At 39.1% G+C, this 26,878-nt stretch overlaps 1 gene segment (V, D, J or C); it reads right to left on the bottom strand.

Annotated features, from left to right (window-relative positions):
- On the bottom strand, nt 1-24,140 carry LOC138439452 (T cell receptor gamma constant 1-like). The segment is given in 8 exon segments: nt 1-601; nt 5,404-5,454; nt 5,742-5,789; nt 6,079-6,138; nt 10,166-10,495; nt 14,102-14,145; nt 23,516-23,825; nt 23,957-24,140. Coding segments are annotated over 8 exon segments (1,029 nt in total).
- Nucleotides 24,141-26,878: the final 2,738 nt, after the last annotated feature.

Here is a 26,878-nt window from a genome sequence, read left to right as displayed (position 1 = left end):
TGCATGCACTTTTGATTTATTTTTTTTACTTATTGTGCCTATTATGAAAAAGAAAGTACAGAGTTCAAGTAGCAAAGCTGGCCTCCCCAGGATGTGTAACAGGGAGGGTCAGGACTGTGGTCTTGGGGAAGATGCTGAGGGAGGAGATGGGGAGCTGCCCGCTTTGTGCGTCCTGGAGGCGCGAGGACTTGGGGTGGAAGGAGCTGATGTGGTTGGGGACAGTGGTGGGAGAGGCTCCCCTGGACCTTCCCTGGGCCTTGTTCCCTGAGTAATAACAGAATTCCTTGTTACAGGGTAGAACTGTCTGTTTGCCCAGTGTTTGAAAAATTGTTACACAATAATGACATAAAAGGGGAAAAATCACATATGCACTGAGATAACCCAAATCCAAAAACCAAGCAGAGAATTTCAGTAATGACAGATGATTAAGGAAAGCTGACTCTTTCAGGGGCCCTCTGTCACAAGTTCTTCCCATCACAGCACATGCCTGTTCTCCGAAACACACAGGAGGTGATGATGATAAAGTAGACCACACTCTTGAGGAGGAGGAGGAGGTATGTGTAATAGGCAGAGGTGTTCATGAGCTGCAGCTGCAGGGTATCTAGGAGAAATTATTTGATTAGTTGCCTGTTCTTTTGAAAGGTCAGTACACAGTAATGGGAGGAGGTCATAATTATTTCTGATGACCTACTGTGAAGTGTTACCCCTGCACCACCAAACCCCAAAGAAAACAAGTTCAAGCACCATGAGCACCACCACTTCCAGGACAATTCAGAATCCAGTTGGCAATTCAAGTCAATCCACAACCTCAGCTAAATTCACTAGAATCCTCCAAAATATTTTTTTAAGTGTTTTTAAAGAATGAGTCCACCCAGGGATGCAAGGATTCTTCAATATCCGCAAATCAATCAATGTAATTCACCACATTAACAAATTGAAAAATAAAAACCATATGATTATCTCAATAGATGCAGAGAAGGCCTTTGACAAAATTCAACATCCATTTATGAGAAAAACTCTCCAGAAAGCAGGAATAGAAGGAACATACCTCAACATAATAAAAGCTATCTATGACAAACCCACAGCAAACATTATCCTCAATGGTGAAAAATTGAAAGCATTTCCCCTAAAGTCAGGAACAAGACAAGGGTGTCCACTTTCACCGCTACTATTCAACATAGTTCTGGAAGTTTTGGCCACAGCAATCAGAGTAGAAAAAGAAATAAAAGGAATCCAAATTGGAAAAGAAGAAGTGAAACTCTCACTGTTTGCAGATGACATGATCCTCTACATGGAAAACCCTAAAGACTCCACCAGAAAATTACTAGAGCTAATCAATGAATACAGTAAAGCTGCAGGATATAAAATCAACAAACAGAAATCCCTTGCATTCCTATACACGAATAATGAGAAAGTAGAAAAAGAAATTAAGGAAACAATTCCATTCATCATTGCAATGAAAAGAATAAAATACTTAGGAATATATCTACCTAAAGAAACTAAAGACCTATATATAGAAAACTATAAAACACTGATGAAAGAAATCAAAGAGGACACTAATAGATGGAGAAATATACCATGTTCATGGACCGGAAGAATCAATATAGTGAAAATGAGTATACTACCCAAAGCAATTTACAAATTCAATGCAATTCCTATCAAGCTACCAGCCACATTTTTCACAGAACTAGAACAAATAATTTCAAGATTTGTATGGAAATACAAAAAACCTCGAATAGCCAAAGCAATCTTGAGAAAGAAGAATGGAACTGGAGGAATCAACTTGCCTGACTTCAGGCTCTACTACAAAGCCACAGTCATCAAGACAGTATGGTACTGGCACAAAGACAGACATATAGATCAATGGAACAAAATAGAAAGCCCAGAGATAAATCCACACACATATGGACACCTTATCTTTAACAAAGGAGGCAAGAATATACAATGGAGTAAAGACAATCTCTTTAACAAGTGGTGCTGGGAAAACTGGTCAACCACTTGTAAAAGAATGAAACTAGATCACTTTCTAACACCACACACAAAAATAAACTCAAAATGGATTAAATATCTAAATGTAAGATCAGAAACTATAAAACTCCTAGAGGAGAACATAGGCAAAACACTCTCAGACATAAATCACAGCAGGATCCTCTATGATCCACCTCCCAGAATTCTGGAAATAAAAGCAGAAATAAACAAATGGGATCTAATTAAAATTAAAAGCTTCTGCACAACAAAGGAAAATACAAGCAAGGTGAAAAGACAGCCTTCGGAATGGGAGAAAATAATAGCAAATGAAGCAACTGACAAACAACTAATCTCAAAAATATACAAGCAACTTCTGCAGCTCAATTCCAGAAAAATAAACGACCCAATCAAAAAATGGGCCAAAGAACTAAATAGACATTTCTCCAAAGAAGACATACGGATGGCTAACAAACACATGAAAAGATGCTCAACATCACTCATTATTAGAGAAATGCAAATCAAAACCACAATGAGGTACCACTTCACACCAGTCAGAATGGCTGCGATCCAAAAATCTGCAAGCAATAAATGCTGGAGAGGGTGTGGAGAAAAGGGAACCCTCCTACACTGTTGGTGGGAATGCAAACTAGTACAGCCACTATGGAGAACAGTGTGGAGATTCCTTAAAAAATTGCAAATAGAACTACCTTATGACCCAGCAACCCCACTTCTGGGCATACACACCAAGGAAACCAGAATTGAAAGAGACACATGTACCCCAATGTTCATCGCAGCACTGTTTATAATAGCCAGGACATGGAAACAACCTAGATGTCCATCAGCAGATGAATGGATAAGAAAGCTGTGGTACATATACACAATGGAGTATTACTCAGCCGTTAAAAAGAATTCATTTGAATCAGTTCTGATGAGATGGATGAAACTGGAGCCGATTATACAGAGTGAAGTAAGCCAGAAAGAAAAACACCAATACAGTATACTAACACATATATATGGAATTTAGGAAGATGGCAATGACGACCCTGTATGCAAGACAGGGAAAGAGACACAGATGTGTATAATGGACTTTTGGACTCAGAGGGAGAGGGAGAGGGTGGGATGATTTGGGAGAATGACATTCTAACATGTATACTATCATGTAAGAATTGAATCGCCAGTCTATGTCTGACGCAGGATGCAGCATGCTTGGGGCTGGTGCATGGGGATGACCCAGAGAGATGTTATGGGGAGGGAGGTGGGAGGGGGGTTCATGTTTGGGAACACATGTAAGAATTAAAGATATTAAAATTTAAAAATAAAATAAAATAAAATAAAATGGATGGGAATTGGCAAATTAAAAAAAAAAAAAGAATGAGTCCAAAAGGAAAAATATTTGTGATAAATAGCGTATAGCATTTTTTGCCCCCTTCCCACATCTCTGAGTAATAATTATATGTTATATTCATTAATGACTAATCAAATATCAAACACTTATTTTGAGAGCTTTGCATGTAAAGTGCTACTCTTATTTAAGCTTTAAGGTAACCTATGAAAATTATTGTGCTTCCCTAGTGGCTCAGATGGTAAAGAATCCACCCACAATGCAGGAAACCTGGGTTCAATCCCTGGGCTGGGAAGATGCCCTGGAGGAGGGCATGGCAACCCACTCCAGTATTCTTGCCTGAAGAAACCCAATGGAGAGAGGAACCTGGTGGACTACCGTCCACTGGGTCACAGAGTTGAAACATGACTGAGTGATTAAGCACAGCAGAGCATGAGATTATTAGTTTCAATCACATTTTACAAGTAAACTGAGCACAGAGAAAACTAACTTGCCTGAGGTCACACATTTAGAAAGTACCAGAAACCACATTTCAATCCCAGCAACATGACTTTGAAGAACACATTCTTAGCTGCTCTGTAATCCTGCAACTCTGCATGATTGACACACCAGACGTCAAAGTTAAGCATAAATATCAAGTTGAATTGCTGATTTGGGAGGATCTGAGTCATTATGTGTTGTGTATAAATGAGGTTCCTAAGAAGGACACAAGTCATAGAAATCTGGTTGTGATACAGTGTAGTGGGCAGAAGGTTTTGGTAAAGAGGATATCCTATCAAATGGAAGGTCTTTAGTCCAAAATTCCTGAAACGTCAGGAGCTCATGCCTCACTCACCTGTCTGTCTTGAATGTCTAACATCATGGCTGTGATGTTATAGGATAATTGCACTTATGTGTCTTTGAAGTTTTGCAAGAAATATATGCTGTCAAAAAAACAATTAACAGCACTAATGATGGGCCTGACTTGGCTACTCAATTAATCTCAAGACTGAGTTTCTTCCTTTGGAAATTTCTCCTTCCCACACTTCATCTTCAGAGTCAGAACTCCAGAATCACTAGCATTTGGTATGGAAAGGATCTTAGGGAGTGACCTGTTCATAACTAACTCCCCTCAGTCAGGTCAGGTATTAGCTAAATTCTGGGCCCCCTGAGACTTGGAATGGAGGAGGGATCAGCAGGACTAGAGCCAGAGATCCTAAATGCACTTGGAACCTTCATGAAGGGAGAAGAGGCCACCAACTAGTACTGACTCTGTGCCAGCTAAATGAATACCCTATTGGAGACACTCCACATACGTGATCTTATATCTCCAATAGCTGAGTTCAATCTATTATTGTTTCCAACTGGCATATGAGGGCAATATTGCTCAGAAATGTAACTAATTTACCCATTTTTCATGAAGCTAACAACAAAATAACCAGGGACTATGATATTCGGAAGCCCATGCACTCAACACCCCTGCCCATGGGTTCATCCTGTCTCAGGACCTTGGCTTTGGGAGTCTTGCTCTATACCTACCTCTTAGAGGGAGAATAGAGAACAAAGCAAGTTGTGTGAATCATTGATTCAGATGGACTAAGTTGAATCCCCAGATCTAGCTGTGTGACTTTGTACAAAGGACTGAACTAATTTTGGCACATTGCCCTGATAGCAAAATGTTGGAAAAATATTGTACCACCTCATAGGAGTGGTTATGAGGAGCAAACAGAGTATATGTGAAAGACATAGCAATACACTGTGTACATCAATTTCTCAGTGTTAGTTCACATATTAGATGCAAACAAGGGCTAAATTTCAAATGTCTAGAAGCAACTTGACATCACATTTCTCTAGTCACTGCAAACAAAAGCTACACAACTGAGTGAAGGTCACTGTTGAAGTAATTCAGAACCTATCACTACATCCTCAAAACTCCAAAACCAACATTTACTGTGCTAAGATGACTCTTAGGGAATGATGGATTTACTTAAAATATGATGCCATCCATTCTGCAATATCCAGACTTTCTGGCTTTCGATCTTAAACCAAAGTTCAAAAGTTAAGTTTATTTAGAGGGGAAAAGTGCTGTAACATGACACAAAGGCAAAACTTACTGCTTTCATCTTCCAGACACACTTTTGTAGAATTATTATCAGCAGTGACTTCTAGAAGAAAGGAGAGCAAGTATTAATCAATTATATTCCAAGTTGTTCATATCTATTACTAGATAGTGACACATATGTGATTAAGTATATGTGTGTTAATATATATGTATATATAAGGTAAAATTTACTAGCATAAATAGAGATACTCTGGTTAAATGTATCAACTCCACAATTCCAGGAATAATTGCTTTTTCCTACCATTAAGCAGGGACATTCAAGAGGTAATTTGATCAGGAGGGAAAAATTGCTGTAGGATTTCATAAAGGCAAACAAAGGCAAAAACTTACCGCTTTCATCTTTCAGACAAGCTTTTTTAGAACCAGTGCCGGTAACTTCTAAAAACAATGGAAGCAAGTATTAATCGGTTGTCCTTGCCCATTATTTTACAATGTGTACATATGTATGTAAAATGTGTGTATCTGTGTATATATAAATATATATATGTATATAATCTGCTGACAGTGAGACAGTAGAGAGAGTCATTAAAACTATGACAATGAGCCCCACAATTCTAGATAATTGGTCTTTTGTACTTTTAGCCAGAGAAGTTCAAAAGATAAATAGATTAGAAAGGAAATAAAAGACTAAAGCATGACATAAAGGCAATCATCTACAAAAACTTACTGCTTTCCTGGTTTAAACAGTCACTGGGAGACTCAGTGGTAGGGACAATTGAGCTGACAACTACAAGAAATGAAAAAAAGCATTAGTCAATTATTTGTGCCCATTATTTGACACTGCGTGTGCTTATACATGTGTTATTGTAATATATACATATATCTGTATATATATAGATAATCTGCTGAGAGAGACAGTTATTAAAAGTATGAGCCCTATAATTCCAAAACTAGTTGGTCTGATTCCAGGTAATTCATAGATTTCATTTGCATATGGTTTTCTACACATGGAAATGTTGAAGTTCATGAGGGCTACATTTTACCATAACTGGAGGGTAATACCCAATGGCATCCTATTTTCCTCTGTATTCATAGCTCCTAGCACTGTGCTTACCACAAAGTAGGTTGTTGGAGAAATACTTGTTGCAAAGACAAGTAATCAGGAAAAGTGGCTGCTCCGTAAATTCAGCACCTACTGCCGAGATGAAGAATTGCTACCAAATCAAAGTCATTCAAAGCTAGAGTCCTCAAGGGAATCCCACGTTTGAAGGAGTTAGGCCAAGTTATATTTTCCATCAAGCAAAAGAAAGCAGCTGAAGTTTTCCAAAGCACACACATCCTCAGTATCCTTGGCTCATGGACATGATTTTTCTGCAGTTGTGGGGCTTACGGGCATAACCAAAGCAATATTAATAAGGTTAATAGCTGAGTGACTGTAACTGGGCCAAGCATTTGCTTAACTCTTCACATGCATTATCTTCTTTAATCCCCCAGTGACACTGGAGTGATTTGTGTTTTGGAGGATTCCATGTCACAAAGGAGGAAATAAGAATTAGAGGGTAACTGGCAGAGAGTCGTATCAGTGATAACAGTGGTGGCAGAGACAGCATTCAAAGGATGGTTGTTGGGGATTAAATGAGACAGAACAAGTGGAGAGTACTCTAAAAATAAGCCTTAGAAAGAGAAATTAACCTACGCAGAGACAACAGAATTCCACCATTGTGGCCATTAAAATCATCTTCTCTTCTACAGATCTTAATCATTCTTAACAATGACCTTTTTGTTACAGGAGCTCAGCATTTCTTTCCAGGGGTTAAAAAAAAAAAAGATTAAATCGCATTTTTAGTTATCTGACTTGATAAAACTTGGAAGTAAGAATTTTATTCATGAGTAATGTCGAACAAAAATACAACCTTATTAGTACAAAATTTCTTTAAAAGATCATGGACTGTTGGATGGAAGAAATCAGTCACAGAAGTTGTTTGGTTTATCGCTTTTCTCCTGGATGGGTTCATGTCCACATGGATACAGTCTGGTATGCCTTTTATGTCCTTAATGAGATCTTTTTTTCCCTATAATCTAAAATGTGGATTTGAGGTATGAATGCTTTGGAGTAAATCTCAAGAATGAAAACACAAATAGAGTCATGTTTTGATGTTAAACTATCCGCAAGAACTTACTTTAATAAGTCCCTTTCTTCCCTTATAATGACTTTATTCATTAAAAGGTAAATAGGGGCTTCCGTGGTGCTCAGTGGTAAAGAATCTGCCTGCCAGTGCAAGAAGCATGGGTTTGATCCCTGATCTGAGAGGATCCCACATACCATACAGCAACTAAGCCCATGGCCACAATTATTGAGCCTGCACTCGAGAGCCTGGGAGCTGCAACTGCTGAGCCCATGTGCCACAACTGCTGAAGCCCATGAGCCCCAGAGCCCATGCTCTGCAACACGAGAAACCACTGCAGTGAGAAGCCCTCACACGGCAACTAGAGAAAACCCCGTGCAGCAGTGAAGACCCAGCGCAGCAAAACATAAATAAATAAATTCTAAAAATTATTCAAAGATAAACAAATTTCTTATTACCATGCATTGACTGAGGTAGAAACAATAAAGAAACAAATTTTTGTAATAAACTTCATGTGCTTATGATAAATTCAATTTCTCAATAAAGGCTGGTTGAAATCTAGGACCAGATTAATTTTATTTTTCTTCAAAATCATTTCATCAGTCTTTACTTCCATGTTATATTCTTAGCTTTTATCAAAAACAAAAAGCCTCTAAGAAACAACATCAGAAATCTGCGGTAGAACGACATTAGCAGAAGTGCCCTCATTGGTTTCACTGTCATTAGAACCCCTTACAAAGCATTTGTTTCAGAAATTGTGTCAGGTAAAACACATCATGAACTGGAGCTTCTCTCTAATATGGTAATTGTCACCGTGACTCATTTTTTCCTGATTACAAGAAAAATTAAAACCTAGTAGGACAATCAGAGCTGTGGTTACATCAGAGTGCACTGAGCAACTTTGCTTCCTCTCTATTTATAAGAGTAGAAATAACAATTTAGGGCTGTTTTTGTATTCTTACTTTTAATTAGTTTTAGGAAAGGATACAAATAGATCTGATGAATATGAGAATAAATACATCTATGTCATGCTTTGGAACGTTTTCTCTGGTGCTATTCTATTTGCTCTTCATCACAGTCCCAGGACAAAGCCAAGGCAAGTGTTCAAACCGAATTTGATCATTGGACAAACTGAGGATCAGGGAAGAGATAGGCTTGCTTCAGAAATTCGGACTGGTGCCCAGTAAAAGTCTATGTACATTTGATTAAGCACGTGGTTCCCATTGCTTAAAAAGGGCTTCCTATCATGTATGGATCTGAGAGTTGGACTGTGAAGAAAGCTGAGCGCCGAAGAATTGATGCTTTTGAACTGTGGTGTTGGAGAAGACTCTTGAGAGTCCCTAGGACTGCAAGGAGATCCAACCAGTCCATTCTAAAGGAGATCAGCCCTGGGTTCCCTTTGGAAGGAATGATGCTAAAGCTAAAACTCCAGTACTTTGGCCACCTCATGAGAAGAGCTGACTCATTGGAAAAGACTCTGGTTCTGGGAGGGATTGGAGGCAGGAGGAGAAGAGAATGACTGAGGATGAGATGGCTGGATGGCATCACCGACTCGATGGACGTGAGTTTGAGTGAACTCCAGGAGTTGGTGATGGACAGGGAGGCCTGGCGTGCTGCCATTCATGGGGTTGCAAAGAGTCGGACACGACTGAGCTAAACCACAGGGAAAGGCACAGAAATGATTCCTAATTAGGGACACTCCAGGGCGTTTGGTGTGCTACGTGAGTACTGAGGACTTTCAGTCCAGAGTCCTGTGAGTTACAGGACCACTGCCAGGGCCGACGCACTTCCAGCCCTCTGCCCAACATCTGCATCACAGGGTCTCCTTTGGGACACCTTGCCCAAATCACGAGTAACCCTGAGTGATTAAGAAACAAGTATATTCTCTTGACTATAGTGCATCCTTCTGGGAGAGTAATTCACCTGAGTGTGTTCATCCACACCCCTTTTAGGCCTGGCACGTGCTAGGGCTGCAATGAGAGTTTGTGAGAAGCATTTTCCAATGGCAAGAAATGCAATCTTTATGTAGAATGAGAGTAAGTCTGTATACTTTAGCCTCACCCCCATCTCTAATTACAAAATTTTAGCTTATCTTATGGTGGCATGTAAAATACAAATTTCAAAAAGCTAAAAACATAATAAAACCCCAGGAGTCTAATTATTCTACTTTTTGTTGAACTGCAATCTGCCTCCATCATACAAACACCGTTTTATCATTTAATAACTCATTGTTTTGGAACTGTACCTTGCATAAAGCAGGATTAAAGTAACACTGACTTTATTTGCTGGGTAGAACATTCCCGAAAGATGCATACATGTTCTCATTTCCTTATCAGCCAAGGTCATCCACAGTGGAGATTTGTTATGTGCTAAATTGATAGATATTTTCACAGATGTTGTTTCCTTAAATCCATACAACAACTTTAAGAAACATCACTATGATCTTAATATTTTGGAAGATGAAATCAAATCTTAAAAGGTTAAGTAAAGTTTTTTTCATATTTATGTATCAAAGCCTATCAGACTTAATTCTATGGGGGAGATAGCAGAACATTTATGCTACCATTAAATAAAACATCATTTTATAAAGACATTTGTTTGTTTTTCATTAATGCTTAACAGAAAAAGTGGTGTATTTTATTTGAAAAGCAGTGTTCTGGGAGGTTATATTTATGTTTATTCACATACCTTCATTTATTGAAGGAAAAAGAATCTCTTGATTAATTCCTCTTATATTTCTCTCATGTTGGATGACACAGATATGTTCTTTATCCATGGAGTTTTCAGTCACGGTCAGCCAGCTGAGCTTCATGTATGTGTCAGTGGTGTTCATGGTATTTCCCTGCTGGGATGGCAGAGCTCTGTTGCCATCCTTTTCTTTCCAATAAACCTTAATAATATCAGGGAAAAATTTCTCCAGAAGACAAAGGTATGTTCCAGTTTTACTGTGGTTGATTTCAGCAATTGAAGGAAGAAAAATAATGGGCTTGGGTGAAAGGTCTGTAGCAAGGTTTCTATCTGTGGGGGAAAATAAAATATAATTTAAAAGAATCATTAGAGCAACAGCAACATTTTGAGATTTGGAAAAACCTAGCAAGTAATAACGGAGAAGACAATGGCACCCCACTCCAGTACTCTTGCCTGGAAAATCCCATGGATGGAAGAGCCTGGTAGGCTGCAGTCCATGGGGTCACTCAGAGTCGAACACAACTGAAGCGACTTAGCAGCAGCAGCAGCAGCAAGTAATAAGGCTTCCCATGTAGCCCAATAGAAAATGCAGGAGACACAAGAGATGCAGATTCAGTTCCCGGGTTGGAAAGGTCCCCTGGAGAAGGAAATGGCAACCTACTCCAGTACTCTTGCCTGGAAAATTCCATGGGCAGAGGAGCCTGGCAGGCTACAGTCCACGGGGTAGCAAAGAGTCGGACACGAGTGAATGAGGACAGCACAGTGAGTGGTAAAAGAAAGGCATCATTGAACCAGTGCTCACCGTGGCCTTTCATCTATAATAGATTGTCAGATGTTGATTATTGTTCTTATCTTTGATGGAAAGTTCAAGACTTCATGTAACTTGCCCAAAGTCACAGCTGTTAAGTAGTAAAGCTAGATTATACCTTGACCTTCATTTTTCTCCATTTCTAAAGATGGCGTATGACTTTTAAATACGCCATGTAAATACTCCATATCAAGGCTTCCAAAATTCATGAATACATTTATTGTTTTGTCAGCTTATTTTTTCTGTTTGTTTTTGTGTGTGTGTGTGTTTTGTTGTTTTTTTTTTTACCATACTATGCAGCATGCCGTATCCTGGTTCCTGATTTTTTAAAAAATATCTCTTTTGCTGTATCATAGTGGAGCCTCTTTTGGAGTAGATGGGTGGGTTGTGGGAATGGGGATGGAGGAGGAGACCAGGTAACTCTGATGGTTTCTCTATCTGTGAGAATCTTTAATGCCTTCTAAACTACTTCCTTTTCCCATCTTATCTTGTATTTTAACTTATGCTCTCTTTCACCAAATGACACATTCTCATGTTCGGAAACTCTGTGGAAACTCATTCTTCATTTAACTGATTCTGAGATGCACCATATTTATTTTATTTCCCACAAAAATAAACACTCAGAGAAGTTTATCATTTTAAAAAGTGATATGCAGTTGCTTTTTAAAATGGAGTCAGTGTCCACGGGTATGTGACAATGTATGAAGTTTACTTTTCTCTCCAAATGTGGGTCCCAAGCCCAATTCTGAAGTAGTGGAATTCTCTTTATTTTTAATTCTATATAACCTCTCAATTTTACATCTGAACCACTCCATATTTTTTAGTAGAGCAGTACATTATTTACAGTGCCTTGAATGTGGAAGCAAGATAGCTATATTTCAAAAATGTCTATTTAAAATGTATAATTAATCCCAAACTCCTAATTTGGGATTAACAGATAGCACAATACTATATATAAAATAGATAAACCAATAAGGACCTACTATATAGCACAGGGAACTATATCCAATATCTTGTAATAACCTTGTAATAATGGGAAAGAACCTGAAAAAGACTATACACACACAGATACACACACACACACATGTATAAATGAATCACTTTGCTGTACACCCTAAACTCACACAATGTTGTAAATCAACTATACTTCCATTTTTTTAAAAAAGTATTATTTTCAGAAGAGCTTCCGCAGTGGCTCAGCAGTAAAGAATTCATCTGCAATGCAGCAGATGCAGGAAAAATAGGTGCGATTCCTGGGTTGGGAAGATCCCCTGGAGGAGGAAGTGGCAACCCACTCTAGTATTATTGCCTGGAGCATCTCATGGATAGAGGAGCCTGGTGGACTACAGTTCATGGGTCGCAAAGAGTCAGACATAATTGAAGCAACTGAGCACAAATTATTTTCAGAAATGCTTTTACACTAAACTTATCAAGTAATGCATTTATCAGAATTTTGTCTCAATTCAGAAAGTTCACCAAAAGCACATTTTATTTTGGAATTTTGTCTAAATTCAGTAATAATATACAATATTTTGACTCTCATTTGAACCTACCCTATAAGGCTGCTGAAGTGCTTTGGAGCACCACTATTTGCTCTTTTCCACCTACTGAATAGAGTGTATATCCCAACCAGGAATTGAACCTGTGCCCCCTGCACTAGAAGGAGGAATCTTAACCACTGAACCACCAGGGAAGCCCCTCACTGGGAAATATCTTAAGAAAAGAAAAATTGGACTTCTCACATGAGAAGAAAAGAATTATTCAGAATTTTGGCCTATGCAGCAGAGCTCCTGATTTTTCTACTATATCAGTAAACAGACGGTGTTGATTTTTAACTCATGCTTTAAATATACCTGGGTCTTAATGTGTTTATTTAATGTTACACATCTTCCTTTTAGAACAAGTAGTACTTTATTCATTATCATAGCAAGACACTATGTATTTCTCCAACCATATACTATGTTGATATTAACGTGTTCTCTCTTTTTTTCTTCTCACTTTTCCTTTATAAATTAGATAATTAGAACTATTTCATTTTTAAATAGCAGTTTCAAATTCATGACATTTCCCTCTATGTTTGACTTCACTTCTTGATCACTTTCTTTATAAATTAAAACTTTTTTTCTGATAAATATGAGCATGAAGCCCAAGCTTATTGACTATATATTTTAGAGCCAATAAATATTGTTGTTAGAAATGATACCAATTAAGCTAAAGGATTAAGATTTAAACCACATAGAACAACAAGACATATAAAAAATATATTTTAATCTAATTTTTCTTGGTAAGTAGACAAGAATCTGCTAAAGAGAGACAAATCCCCCCCAATTCAATTTTGTGTATGTATGAATGGACAGTAAGATAACTTTTCATTTGAAGAGTCAGAAGTACAGCTGCATTCTCTGAAGAATGTCAGTTCTGTCAACAGTTTTGCAAAAAACTCTCCCTCCTGGATACCATTTTCACTTCACATTTGAATAAACACCTATCCAGCACCTATGAGGTGTTAGCCAGTGTACTAAGTACTTTATTCACATTATCTCATTCAATTCTCCTACTACCCCTGCTGAATATACACTGTTATCCTATCTTAAGGATTAGGAGACTGAGGCCAGAGAATCACCCCCATGTTCACATAAGTAGTTAGTGGTGGGTCGGAAGCTCCAGGTCAGCCTGACTCGAAAGCCCATGTTTTTGAAAATACATCTTCAGCATCAGAAAAGGAAACCTGTCAACTCACAAAACTTAGCTGTAATGACAAACTTCAGCCTTGGGCCAAACACTTTCATGACTATTACATATAATACATTATTGTTTAGCTGCTAAGTCATGTCCGACTCTTGCGACTCCATGGACAGTAGCCTGCCAGGCTCCTCTGTCCGTGGGATTTTCCAGGCAAGAATGCCACATGGGCCCTTTATTGAAGTCCACATGGATACAAAGCCAACTCCTATTACAATATTTGCACAGTGTTGTCTACACGCTCCTTTACTATATGGACTTGTAAAATCTCTCCTAAATCGAATCCCCAACCACATACCCATTTTTTATGACTTTCATTCTCATTTAATTGTTCCTCACTTTCCCTCTATTACCTTGGGAAAAAAATTACATTCTCTGATACCTACCTGTGACAACAAGTTTTGTTCCAACGTTGAAGTTTTTTATGTAACTATTACACAGTGATTCAGCCTGTATCAAAAACTTTAGACTAATTTAGCTCCACTGATTCCTTCAAATTCTAGTGGAATTATGATGGCCTGGAATTCAAGACACCAGGATTCTGGTCCTAGTTCATTTTGCTCCTAACAAGTTCTGGGGTTGAGCAAGTCAAATAAGCTAAACCCTTAGATACTTCATTTATTTGTAAAAGATGTTATTACTGTTAAGTCAATTGAACATGCTTATCACTGTTGCAGTGAGATCAAAACAAAACAAGAACTGAAGAGTGATTTGAATAAAAATAATATGGAGATAAGATACTATAAAAATTACTATATTGTCATTATTATTAGCATTTTTATTTCTGATAATTGTGTGGTCCAACATGACATTTTAATAGCATGGGACCAAATTTTGCAAACCCTGATAGGAATTCAGTGTTTGGGGTTTGCAATTAGATTTGTAGCAACTAATAACTTGTTTGTTTTACTCTATGCTGTAATATGTCTAGAGCTCTCAAAACCATCATCACAGCTTTTCACATGCCCAATTAATAGGCAATCATTTGTTTATCCTTATTTGCTGTATTTCCACATTTAAGAAAGCCAAAGAGAACATTGGCTGAAGCAGTCAGTACATGGAACTTCTTCACTGGTATTGTCCAAAATAAATGGTGTTTTTTCCCCCATTAACAGCTCATCTACTGGCATTCCAAGCTTTTACCTGAAATTTCAGCCTCAAACTGACTTCTACCTAACTAATGCTCAAAGTTCAACTTGCAACTCTGGGCACTGAACCTTAAGAGAGGATGACTAAGAGAAATGGCCTGGTCCAAATGAAGATGCCCAGTCCTCAAATCCTCCTATTGTCTCCCCGGATCACTAAAACGTTGCCTGCCTTCCTGCTGAGGGTACCATCTGTGGATGACATTAAACGTTGGAGGACATAGCATCGATGTACTGAGAGTATAAATGTAATTGTTTAAAGACCATTTCTTCCATTTTATAAAATGGATGTAGAAGGCAATGTCCCCTTTTTATTTATTTATTTTGCAATGTCCACTTTTTATTTCACTTTCCTCCTAAAGAATCCTGCATTGAAGTTCTTTTTTAATTTTGTGGAGGGAAAAACATATCATATTTGAAAATTTGGTGTGTTTATCAGTTAACAATAAGAATGTATTCCACTACATTTTTTCTGCTTTCTTATTTCTTTTCCTTACTTGCTTCTTTTGTATTGAGAGAGAACTGACACATATTCTGAATATTTAATAAATGCATATTCAATATGACTTACATGATCTTTGGGGCATAAAGAGAGGTCATTTCAGTGCCATCGTTAAAAGCAAAAGCACTGTTTTCACATATGAGTAGTAATACAAAGTGTGCACTATGACAATACTGTAGTTAATTGAAGGATCCAGGTCAGACTACAGACAGTAAATATTCAGGATATAAAAACATGACTTAATGTTTCTAATATCATGTAATGGCCCAGTCCACTTACTTCAGAATAAACAAGTCTCTGTGTGAGTGTGAAAGTCATTCAGTCATGTCCGACTCTTTGTGACCCTATGGAGTATGCAATCCATGGAATTCTCTAGGCAAGAATACTCAAGTGGGTAGCCTTTCCCTTCTCCAGGGATCTTCCCAACCCAGGGATTCACCCCAGGTCTCTCACATTACAAACAGATTCTTTACCAGCTGAGCCACAAGGGAATTCCTATTGGATACCAAACTTTGCCAGCAGTAACTAGTCATGTGACTTACAGCATTTAAGTGAACTTCTCTAAACCTCAGTTTCTTTATCTATAAAATGAGAATGAAAGGATTCCTGTTGAGGCAAAGATAAGGCATTGAAATACTTATCATGGTGCCTGGCCCTCAGTAAATATAACTAATATTGACTAATACTAAAATTCTCTTTAATGGGATGGTTTCAAGGCCGTTTCATCTGTCTTCCATCAAACAAAAGGTGTAGATTTTATAAACAATAACTATTACATTGGATTTCCCTGGTGGTTGAGTGTTAAAGAGTCTGCCTGCCAGTGTAGGCAACATGAGTTCAATCCCTGAATCAGGAAGATCCCATGGAGAAAGAAATGGCAACCCATTCCAGTATTCTTGCCTGGGAAATCTCATGGATGAGTCTGGTGGGCTACAGTTCATGGGGTCATAAAGGAGCCAGACATGATTTAATGACTCAACAACAACAACAACTATTTAATCAATTAAGAAGGGAAACAAGTTCATCAAGGTGTCCTGCCTCTCTGCAGCCACAGATCATAGAACATGGGTCCCCATTAAACCAGAATTTCAAGCACTATTCCACTAGAATAGAAATGGTTTGTTTGAGTGTTATCCTTGTTCTATCTGCCATGTTTACAGTTTTATCTCAAGCCTCCAGCACAGAAACAATTCAATAAATATTTGCTGAGAGAATGAAAGAGCAAATGAGGATATGTAACCAGGCACACCATTTTCAAACACTTTGGAGCTGAAATCACTCGAGCTGACAAACTTGTTCATATCCAGGAAATTTATGGCTGATTCATGTTGAGGTTTGACAGAAAACAACAAAATTCTGTAAAGCAATTGTCTTTCAGTTAAAAAAATTAATTAATTTAAAAAGAGATGCAATAGCTCAAGTTTTAAAGAATACCAGCCTACCTCTAAGAAGCTAGAGTAATAAGAAGTGAGATTAATGAAAGTTCTATAGTCATTTACTATAGAATCTTTTTGCACTGCTATTAGGGATGAAGTGAAAATCTATATTTGTTTTGCAAGTTATTAGGAGAATGGAGCAGTTTTATCTCAAACTCTAGTGAATAGCTAATTAAGAGAAGAGTAACTCACTTAATAGACCATCATCAAGAAAAGGAACCTGAACCAAAAACTTACACTAACATAACCAGGAACATGATAATGGTATAAGAATATTGAAATATAAATGAAACAATACAACTGAGTCCTCGGAATATTTAATCTAGCCTGATCCTATTCTGTGTGTGTGTTTTCTAGAAGAAAAATTTCAGCTGCTTACAAGCAGAGAAAATAAACAATTTCCAAAGTAGTTTAGTTTCCATATACAATGACCAGTAGCTGAAAAATTGCTGTTTGTATTCTGAGACTGAGAATGTGGCAGTCAGATAAGGAGGAATTCTAAATTGCTCTTCTCTAAAAAACATCTGTCAGAAATTTCTTGGCTATCCAGGGGTTAGGATTTGGCACCCTCACTACTATGGTCTTGGGTTCGATCTCTGATCAGGGAACTAAGATCCCACAAGCCCCCAAAATAAAATAAAATGAAAAGCACCTGTTAGTCTTTCATGACCAAGGTAAAAAACAGAAAAAAGTTACTTACCATGGGGAGCTATTATGAGCTTAGGTCCTTTTCCAAATATCTTCTTTCATTCTGAGCCATTACCCTGGTTGAAGCTCCTACAATAATCTCAGCCTTCACCTACCTTCATGACATGACTAGCAGTTAAAAACTTTGTACTGGCAATTTGATTTTCTGGGTTCTTTTGAAAGTCCTTGAACATAGGTTTTGTGGTGTTTGATGTTTTATTAGTTTTCCTCGGATAAATGGACCCAAATATCTGCGTTCCACAGAGGAGAAATCATAGAAAACACTGATAATATATGAAAAGTGTAAAAGCAGGAAAGGAACACATCATTGGCACCAAACAGTTAACTACTGGCCTTTCTAAATTTCCAGGAATAGTATTCAAAGAATTGACTTTTTTTTTTCCAGGTGTTCAGCTCTGTTGAAACAGCTCAGAGTTTACATCAAAAGAAACAAACACCACAAACACCAGGGCTGCTCCGTTAGCAATTTAGGAATGTATTTCTGAAAAGAAGAAACTCTTCAGTAACTGAAAATGCAAATATGCCAACACAAGTGTACTTGAGAAATGTGAACAAAGTTCTCCATTTGTTGACTAATGTAATTCTTTACCACGGCAATGCAAGATGAGAAAATACGTCCTATGATGACTTACTATTTTTCCTAGAATAAAGATAGAAATTTGTAGAATTCTATTTGCTTTGAGATTAGATTCCTAACTAAACTAAAACTTGAAAACAATATCCATTTCTCTGACACGTTGGAAGAAGACTCTTAGAGGCTGTTCTGTAATCTCAAGCCACTCACCTTAGATCAGGAGGAGAAAGAAATAGCCAGAAGCAACTGAGTGCTTCTCTGAGCACAGATGAACTGTCCATCTGCCAGAATCCAGACAGGACAGGCCCTGAGATTCCCATGTCCATGGCAGATCCACCCAGTCCTGTCCTGAGGCCCGTGAGCACACAATGCCTTTGCCCTGAGGATGAAAGTAGGAGGAGATCATGGTGATCAGCTGTCCATTCACACCACCCAACACAATAGAAAAGGATGAGAGACCTGGATCAAAATCATATATAGAAAGGAGTCTTTTTTTAAGGGCTTCCCTAGTGGATCACATGGTAAAGAATCTGCCTGTAATGCAAGAGACCTGGGTTCGGTCCCTGGGTTGGGAAGATCTCGAGGAGAGAACAGCAACCCACTCCAGTATTCTTGCCTGGAGAATCCCCATGGAAAGAGGAGCCTGGCAGGCTACAGTCTATGGGGTTGTAGAGTTGGACATGACTGAGCGACTAAGCACATCTCATCTCTTTTTTAAATTGAAAATTCTGAGTTATTAGTACTTGGGGCTGACATATACTCTTTGCATCTATTATAGACATGAGTGATGCCTACTCATCTCCTTTTTGACATCTTGTCTTCTGTTTTTCCTTATTCTAAGACCATGAGCAGAATTTTCAGAAGCTTTAGGAGTTGTCTGTATTCCAAGACCCATGAAGTATTTAAGAAGTAAAACGTAAAAGAATAGGTAAACAGTTACAAAATCTTTGATTATATTTACAAAATAATACAAGACCATATGAAGAAAACAGTACAGGATTTTACTAAAGGGTTGAAAAAAAAAAAACCTGCACACTTAGAGGGACATATCATATTCATGAAAGAAAAACTACGTATCATAAACATGCTAATCCTTCCTAAAATCACATAAATTGACTCTAATTCCAATCAGAGTTAAGATAAACTTTATTTGTTGTTGTTGTATGTTGTAAAGATTGGGGTTGAGCCAATTATGTTGTAAGAATTTTGAAACATAAATGAAACAAAAGTCCGACAGAAAACACTCCAAGCATATATTAATGTAAAAATATGATAAGGAATTTTTAAATTGTAGGGAAATGAGAGATTGTTTTAAAACTGGCTTTGAGCTGCTGATCATTTGTTGGGAGAACAAAAATAGCTCTTTATCAAATACCATATAAATGTGTTGCTGTCGTTCAGTTGCTAAGTCATGTTTGACTCTTTGCAACCCCATGGACTACAGCACACTAGGCTCTTCTGAATTCCACTGTCTCCCAGAGTTTGCTGAAACTCATGTACATCGAGTCACTGTTGCTATCTAAACATCTCATCCTTTGCTGCCCCCTGCTCCTTTTGTCTTCAGTCTTTCCCAGCATCCAGTTCTTTTCTGATGAGTCAGCTCTTTGCATCAGGTGGCCAAAGTATTGGAGGTTCAGCTTCAGTATCAGCCCTTCCAATGAAGATTCAGGGTTGATTTCCTTTAGTATTGACTGGTTTGATCTCCTTGCTATCCAAGTGACTCTCAAGTGTCTTCTCCAGCACCACAGTTCAAAAGTATCAATTCTTGGGCACTCAACCTTATTTATGATCCAACTGTAACATCCATACATGACTACTAGAAAAATTGTACTTTTTTTGACTATACAGATTTTGTTGGCAAAGTGATGTCTCTGCTTTTTAATGCACTATCTGGGTTGGTCATAGTTTTCTTTCCAAGTAGCAAGTGTCTTTCAATTTCATGGCTAAAGTGACAGTCTGCAGTAATTTTGGAGTCCAAAAAAAATAAATTCTGTCACTGCTTCCAATTTTTCTCCTTCTATTTGCCATGAAGTAATGGGACCAAATGCCATGATCTTCATTTGTGAATGTTGAAAAAGCCAGCTTTTTCACTCTCCTCTTTCATCCTCATCAAGAGACTCTTCAGATTCTCTTCACTTTCTGTCATTAGAGTGGAACCATCTGCATACCTGAGGTTGTTAATAATTCTCCCAGCAGTCTTGATTACAGCTTGTGCTTCATCCAGCTTGGCATTTCCCAGGATGTACTCTGCATATAAGTTAAATAAGCAGGGTAACCATATACAGCCTTGTCATACTCCCTTATTAATTTTGAAACAGTCAGTTGTTCCATGTCCAGTTCTAACTCTTGCGTCTTGACCTGCATTCAGGTTTCTCAGGAGACAGGTCTGGTATTCCCATCTCTTCAAGAATTTTCCATAGTTTGTTGTGATCCACACAAAGGTTTTAGCACAGTCAATGAAGCAGAAGTAGATGTTTTTCTGGAATTCTCCTGCTTTCTCTATGATCCGAAGAATGTTGGCAACTTGATCTCTGGTTCCTCTACCTTTTCTAAACCTAGCCTATAAACCTGAAAGTATTAGGTTTTATATTAAAAAGCATCTAGAAATGTGAGTTAGAAGGAACAAGTAGGAGAGTGATTGGATCTTCAGGTAGAGAAACTTGGAATGAGAAGATGGAAAGAGACATCTTTGGCTTTCCAGATGACTCAGTGGCAAAGAATCTACCTGCCAATGCAAGGGTTTGATGTGGGTTTGATCCCTGGGTTAGGAAGATCCCCTGGAGAAGGAAATGGCAACCCACTCCAGTATTCTTGCCTGGGAAATCCCATGGACAGAGGAACCTGTCAGGCTATAGTCCATGGGGCTGAAAAGAGTTGGATGTGACTTAAGGACTAAACATTAGGAGACATCATTACTTAATATTTAATGTTTGATGATGTGGTGGGAAGTGTTCCTTCCTTTTTGATATTTTTGGATTATTTTGAGACAGATGTTCTTTTATAAATATTAGGTTGAATTAATCTGAGAAGCTGTCTTGTCCTAGACTTTTGTTTTTGGAATGCTTTTGTTTACTGATGTAGTTTCATTTCTGATGGTGTATTTATATTTTCTGTTTCTTCCTGGTTAAGTGGAGAGATTTTACATTTCTAGGAATTTATCCATTTACTCTAGGTTGTCTGTTTTCTTGCATGGCAAATGATGATTTGCAGTAATGTCTTATTATCATTTGTATTTTGATGGTGTCAATTGCAGTTTCTTCTATCTCATGTCTAATTTTTCATATTTGAGATTTTTCTCTTTTTTACTTGATAAATTTGTTTTTCCAATTTGTCTTTCCAAAAAACCAGTTATTAATATCACTGATATTTTCTATTGTTCTTTTAGGCTCTATTTTATTTACATCTGCTCTGATCTTTATTATTCTTTCCTTCTACTTACTTTTAGGTTTGTTTGTTCTTCTTTTCTCTATTTCTTTTAGGTGTTAGTTTAGGCTGTTTATTCAGGCTGTTCTTGTCTCCTGAGGTAGGCTTGTATCACTATATACCTTACTCTTAGAATTGCTTCTGCTGTGTGCCACAGATTTTTATGGTGTTCTTCTATTTGGGGGTTTCCCTGATAGCTCAGTTGGAAAAGAAGCCGTCTGCAAAGCAGGAGACCCTAGTTCAACTCCTGAGTCAGGAAGATCCACTGGAGAAGGGATAGGCTACCCACTCCAGTATTCTTGGGCTTCCCTTGTGGCTCAGCTGGTAAAGAATCCACCTGCACTATAGGAGACCTGTGTTTGATCCCTGGGTTGGAAAGATCCCCTGGAGAAGGGAAAGGCTACCCACTCCATTATTCTGGCCTGGACAATTCCATGGACTGCATAGTCCATGGGGTAGCAAAGAGTTAAATGTGGCTGAGCAACTTTTGCTTCACTCACTTCCATTTTTATTGTCTTCAAGTATTTTTTCTTTTCTCTGATTTCTTTGGTCACACACAGGTTGTGTACAGCATATTTTTTATCCTACACATGATTGTGATTGTGTTCCTTGTGTGTACATAGTAACTGCCACCTCTAGTTGTGCCCTTGGAGAAACTGGCCTGTAAAGCGGGTAGAAAGTGGAAGAGGAGGGAGAAAATGTGAGCATATAAAAAGATAGTTATCACTAAGTGATGATGAAAAACAGTGGTGTAATGATGTATTTGTCAGTAACTGGGGAAGAAAATGGATCTCCATATTAAGATTGCTACCTTACCCTCATACACAGAAATTGAAATCACAGCAGATCAAAGAAACAAATGTACAGAACAAAATCTTACCACCCCGGGAAAAATCTAACTTAAAATATATTTAACATTTCAGGCTGTCCTAAAGCTGCACACAGTTAAACCATGTGGTTGCTGATCAGTTCAAATTCAGTTCAATTGCGCAGTCATGTCCAACTCTTTGCAACCCCATGGACTGCAGCACGCCAGGCTTCCCTGTCCATCACCAACTCCCAGAGCTTGCTGAACACTACAGCAAGTTAAAGCTGGTGCATTTACTAGCCAATCCCATCTTCCCTGCAGTCACAGAAGTAGAAGGACCTGAAGCTTTGACTTGTGGTTGTGGGGTTATCATGAACAAATATGATGACCTGGGAGAGCAGCAGTGTCCAGGGGTGCAGTAAGAGAGGAGGGGCTTCTTGGTTGGGGGGAAGCTCACAAGCACTCTGCCAGAATGTGTCAGACTGGGACCTGGCCCATTTCAAAGGGAGACATACCACTTTATCTGTTACCAGACAGATCAGTTTCGGCTGTGGGCTGAACTTCAAAAGAAGGTGTAAGTAGAATATCATGGTTGGCTTACCTAAAACAATCACTTTTTTCCTACACTTTCACTATGTCAGTCATGCCCTAGCTGGTTATATAAGGAAAATATCTATTTGTCCAAAAGAGTGATCAGATACCAGCTTGAGGTTTAGGAAGTCTCAAGTTTTCATTCCATCATTTCTTATTTTTCATATTCCTGAATAATGAAGATGCTCCATTCCCAGCCATTTTCTCTGGATAATGATGGAACTGATGATTCCATATTGTCTAGCCTTTCCATTTTGCTCTTCTAAATGTCTTTCCTAAGAGATCAATCCTAGATGCCCTGTTTGTCCTAAAGAAAAACTTATATGAACTCTATCAGTTCCTAGGAGAGTGAGGATATGCTGCCTGCTAGATTGCTTGCTTACAGCCTGGGGAGGAAGGTCTGTTTTCAGGAAAAACTATGGCTGTTGTGGAGAGGGAGGAGGTGGCCATGGAATATAAAACTTCGGAAATGGGCATTGAGCTCAGGGTTTCTCTTTGTCCAGAGTAAAGAAAATCTGGGGAAGAAGTGAGGCAGGGGTTGTTACCAGAGCTGCACTTGGCAGCCACAAGCAAAATTTCCAGTGCAGTGTACAGGAAGTCTGAACCAACGTGCTTATCCCAGACAGCACAGTAGTACGTCCCAGAATCACTGTGTTCCAGATTTAGGATTGCAAATCTGTAGCTCCTTCCTGCTGCACCTTTATAAACACTGTATTTTGCTTTATCGATTCCTGATTCGAACTCAATCTTGGAGTAGTAGACATCGTAGTAGAAAAGACGTCGGGGAGCCATCCCCTCCTGTTGTTTGTACAGGTGGATATATTTGACATCTTGTGTAAAATCACAAGTGAAAGAAGTAGTCTCCCAAGTCTTAGCAGTGACTGACATCTGGGCCCCTTTTGCGTTGGAAGATACCTGAGTGACTGCAATGGGAAAAGCAACAAAAAATAATGATGAAGAGGAAACACCCATTTCTTAGTATGACCCTTCCCTGCCCCGACTAATGCCACAAAATACAGAAAAAATCCACTGAGCATCCAGGCAACACACTTACCAAGAGCCAGGAAAACCAAAGGCAGCACTAGGGCCCACAACATGCCTGGGACAGTGAGCTAGACTGGAGTTCTCAGCAGATGTGACAGGCAGGGGAGTCAAGGAGGATCTTTCTTTAAAACCACCAGGCTGAGCCCAGAGAGGGTGGTGTCGGAAGAGGCCTGGGTGGAGCTGCGCCTCTCTGTACCAACCCTCTTCTTGAAGACGCCCCTGTGGCAGGCTGCACCTCCCCCACCCAGGAGAAGAGATGCCTGACCACTGAGAGAGCTCAGAACTCCAAGCAGAGGGATCAGTCAGACTGGGGGCTGCGGGGAGAAACATGGACAAAACTTGCCTGTTGCCTGGTGGAGTGAGAAGACCTGAATCGGGCTAAATTCCCTGCAGTTCAGCCTTTCAGTGTTAATGTTGATGCCATGGTCTTATCTGGTGATTAAACATCTTTATATCGTTTCCCTGAACTACCTTTCCTTTTACATCAGCCAGTTACATAAGCCAACTTCAAGCAGCAAATCCAATAAGAATTGAATGAGCCTTATTAAAAGAAATTAATATCAGTTATACGGGTCTACATCTGACTCTCCTTTAAAGTAAACAGATGTGTGTTTGTGTGTGTGCATGCCTCATAAAACAGTTTGATGGAGGATTTATGTTCATCCTCAAGTAAAAGGCTGTCTTATACAGGGTTTCCAGATTTTGCGGGGGAAAAAATGCAAGGAACTTTGCAATATTTGAAACATCCACAAATGAAAAAAAAATTACTTATCTGAAATTCAGGGAAATGCAAATTGAAACAACAATGAGATATCATCTCACATCTGTCAGAATGGCTATTATCAAGAACACAAACAACACATGTTGGTAAGGATATGGAGTAAAGAGAACCCTTGTACACTTTCGCTGTGCTTAGTCGCTCAGTTGTGTCCAATTCTGTGTGACACCATAGACTGTCACCCACCAGGCTCCTCTGTCCATGGGGATTTTCCAGGCAAGAATACTGGAGTGGGTTGCCATGCCTTCCTCCAGGGGATCTTCCCAACCCAGGGATCAAACCCAGGTCTCCAGCAATGCAGGCAAATTCTTTATCATCTGAGCCTCCAGGGATTCTTTACCATCTAAGTACACATTTGGTGGAATGTAAATTGGTTCAGTCACTACTGAAAACAATGTGGATGTCCTCAAAGAGTTGAAAATGGAGCTACCACATGATCCAGCAATTCTACTTCTGAGAGTTTATCAAAAGAAAACAAAAACTCTAAAATATAGCTGCACTCCTACGTTCACTGTTTATAACAGCTAAGAGCCCATCAACAGATGAACAGGCAAAGTAGCTGTGGTTATATGAATATATGAAATCACCATATGTGGCCCCTAATTATGTGGTGGGTTTAGATGACTCTCCTGACTGCTTAACAGCTGTCTGTTGACTGACCCACTTTCTCCTCTCACCATTCTGTTTCTCTATCTCCCCAATGCACCATTCTTTACATCCCTCTGTCTGCCCATCTCTATGTTCACAGATCTTCTCTGTTTCCTATTGCTACACCCCCGCCCTCTTTCTTTTCAGATCTGACTTCTTCCCCTTCTCTCTTTCTCTTTAATCTCTCTTTCTGTTTTAATATTTCTTTCTTCATCTCTATTTCTGACTCTATCTCTCTACTTGCCTACATCCACGACCCGTCTTTCCTGTTCTATTTCTCTGTTTATATCTCTTACCTATTTTACTTTCTATCTCTCCCTCTTTCGAGTTCCTCCCACGGTCTTCATAACTATTTTAAGTTCTTTGTCACTCTATTCAGGAACTGGGGTCTCCTGCGTTGCAGGTGGATTCTTTACCAGCTGAGCTGTCAGGGAAGCCCTATTTAAGGATTGACATCTGTTAACTGACTTTTCTACATTAGTATGCTGAGGTTTTCCTGGCTTTCTATAAGTTGAGTAATTTTGGATTATATACTACACATGTTGATATTTTGTTTGCTGGGAAATAATCCAGTTATGGAATATAAATCCCTACCTGTCTTTGATGGGCAGGTCCAGATAGTGCAGTTTTCGAAGGATTTGCAGTATTATTCACACTGCACTGTGTGCACCATCCAGTGGCCCTGGGTGTTTGTCACAGTCAGATCAGTTTGCAAAGTCTGTTTTGGATCACATTTATGCATGTACTGGAGAAGGAAATGGCAACCCACTCCAGTACTCTTGCCTGGAGAATCCCATGGACGGAGGAGCCTGGTAGGCTACAGTCCATGGGGTCGCAGAGAGTCGGACACGACTGAGCAACTTCCCTTTCACTTTTTTTCACTTTATGCATGTGCAGCCACGGGGGCGGTGATCCTAGCTGTCAAACACCCTTATATGAGGTTTCTTTCTTAATCTCTCTGCTCTCTGCAAGCTCTGCACCACTTTCCAGCTCACAGGAATCGTCTTTCTGGCCCTTGGCCCAGATAAGTGGTCTTTAGTATATTTGCTCTGCTGTGCATTCCTGCAACTGTGTCTCCCTTCCACACCAAGCAGGAAGAGGACAGAGAGAACAAAAGCCACTGGGATTCTCCATGTGCTCTTGTGACCACAGTTTCCTGTGTGAGCAAGAAGGTCCCTTCCCTCAGGGTTTAGCCTCCATGCAGTCACTACTGCTGTCACAGACACTGGGATGGCCTGGGTTGGGGGTGTGGGTGTGGGATGGTGAGACTGGGAGAGAATGGAAAAGGACAAAAGAAGCACAAGCCAAAACAGAAAAGCAGTGCTCCTGGCCCACTGAGCACCCCATCCCTCTCTCTGCACCTGATGCCTATTCAGGCTTCAGGCTTCTTTGAGTGCCAGCTAGGGGAGACCAAAAGAAAAACGAGAGAAACTCACCATCAGTTCAGTAGCGCTAACTTTATAGTTTCCTTTTTCAAAATACTTGCTGTCACTTATTTTTTGCAGC

Source organism: Ovis canadensis, chromosome 4 (genome assembly GCF_042477335.2).
Source record: "Ovis canadensis isolate MfBH-ARS-UI-01 breed Bighorn chromosome 4, ARS-UI_OviCan_v2, whole genome shotgun sequence".
NCBI classification, from domain to species: domain Eukaryota; kingdom Metazoa; phylum Chordata; class Mammalia; order Artiodactyla; family Bovidae; genus Ovis; species Ovis canadensis.
The sequence above is the reverse complement of the archived record's forward strand: the minus strand, read 5'-3'. Positions and strand labels throughout refer to the sequence as shown.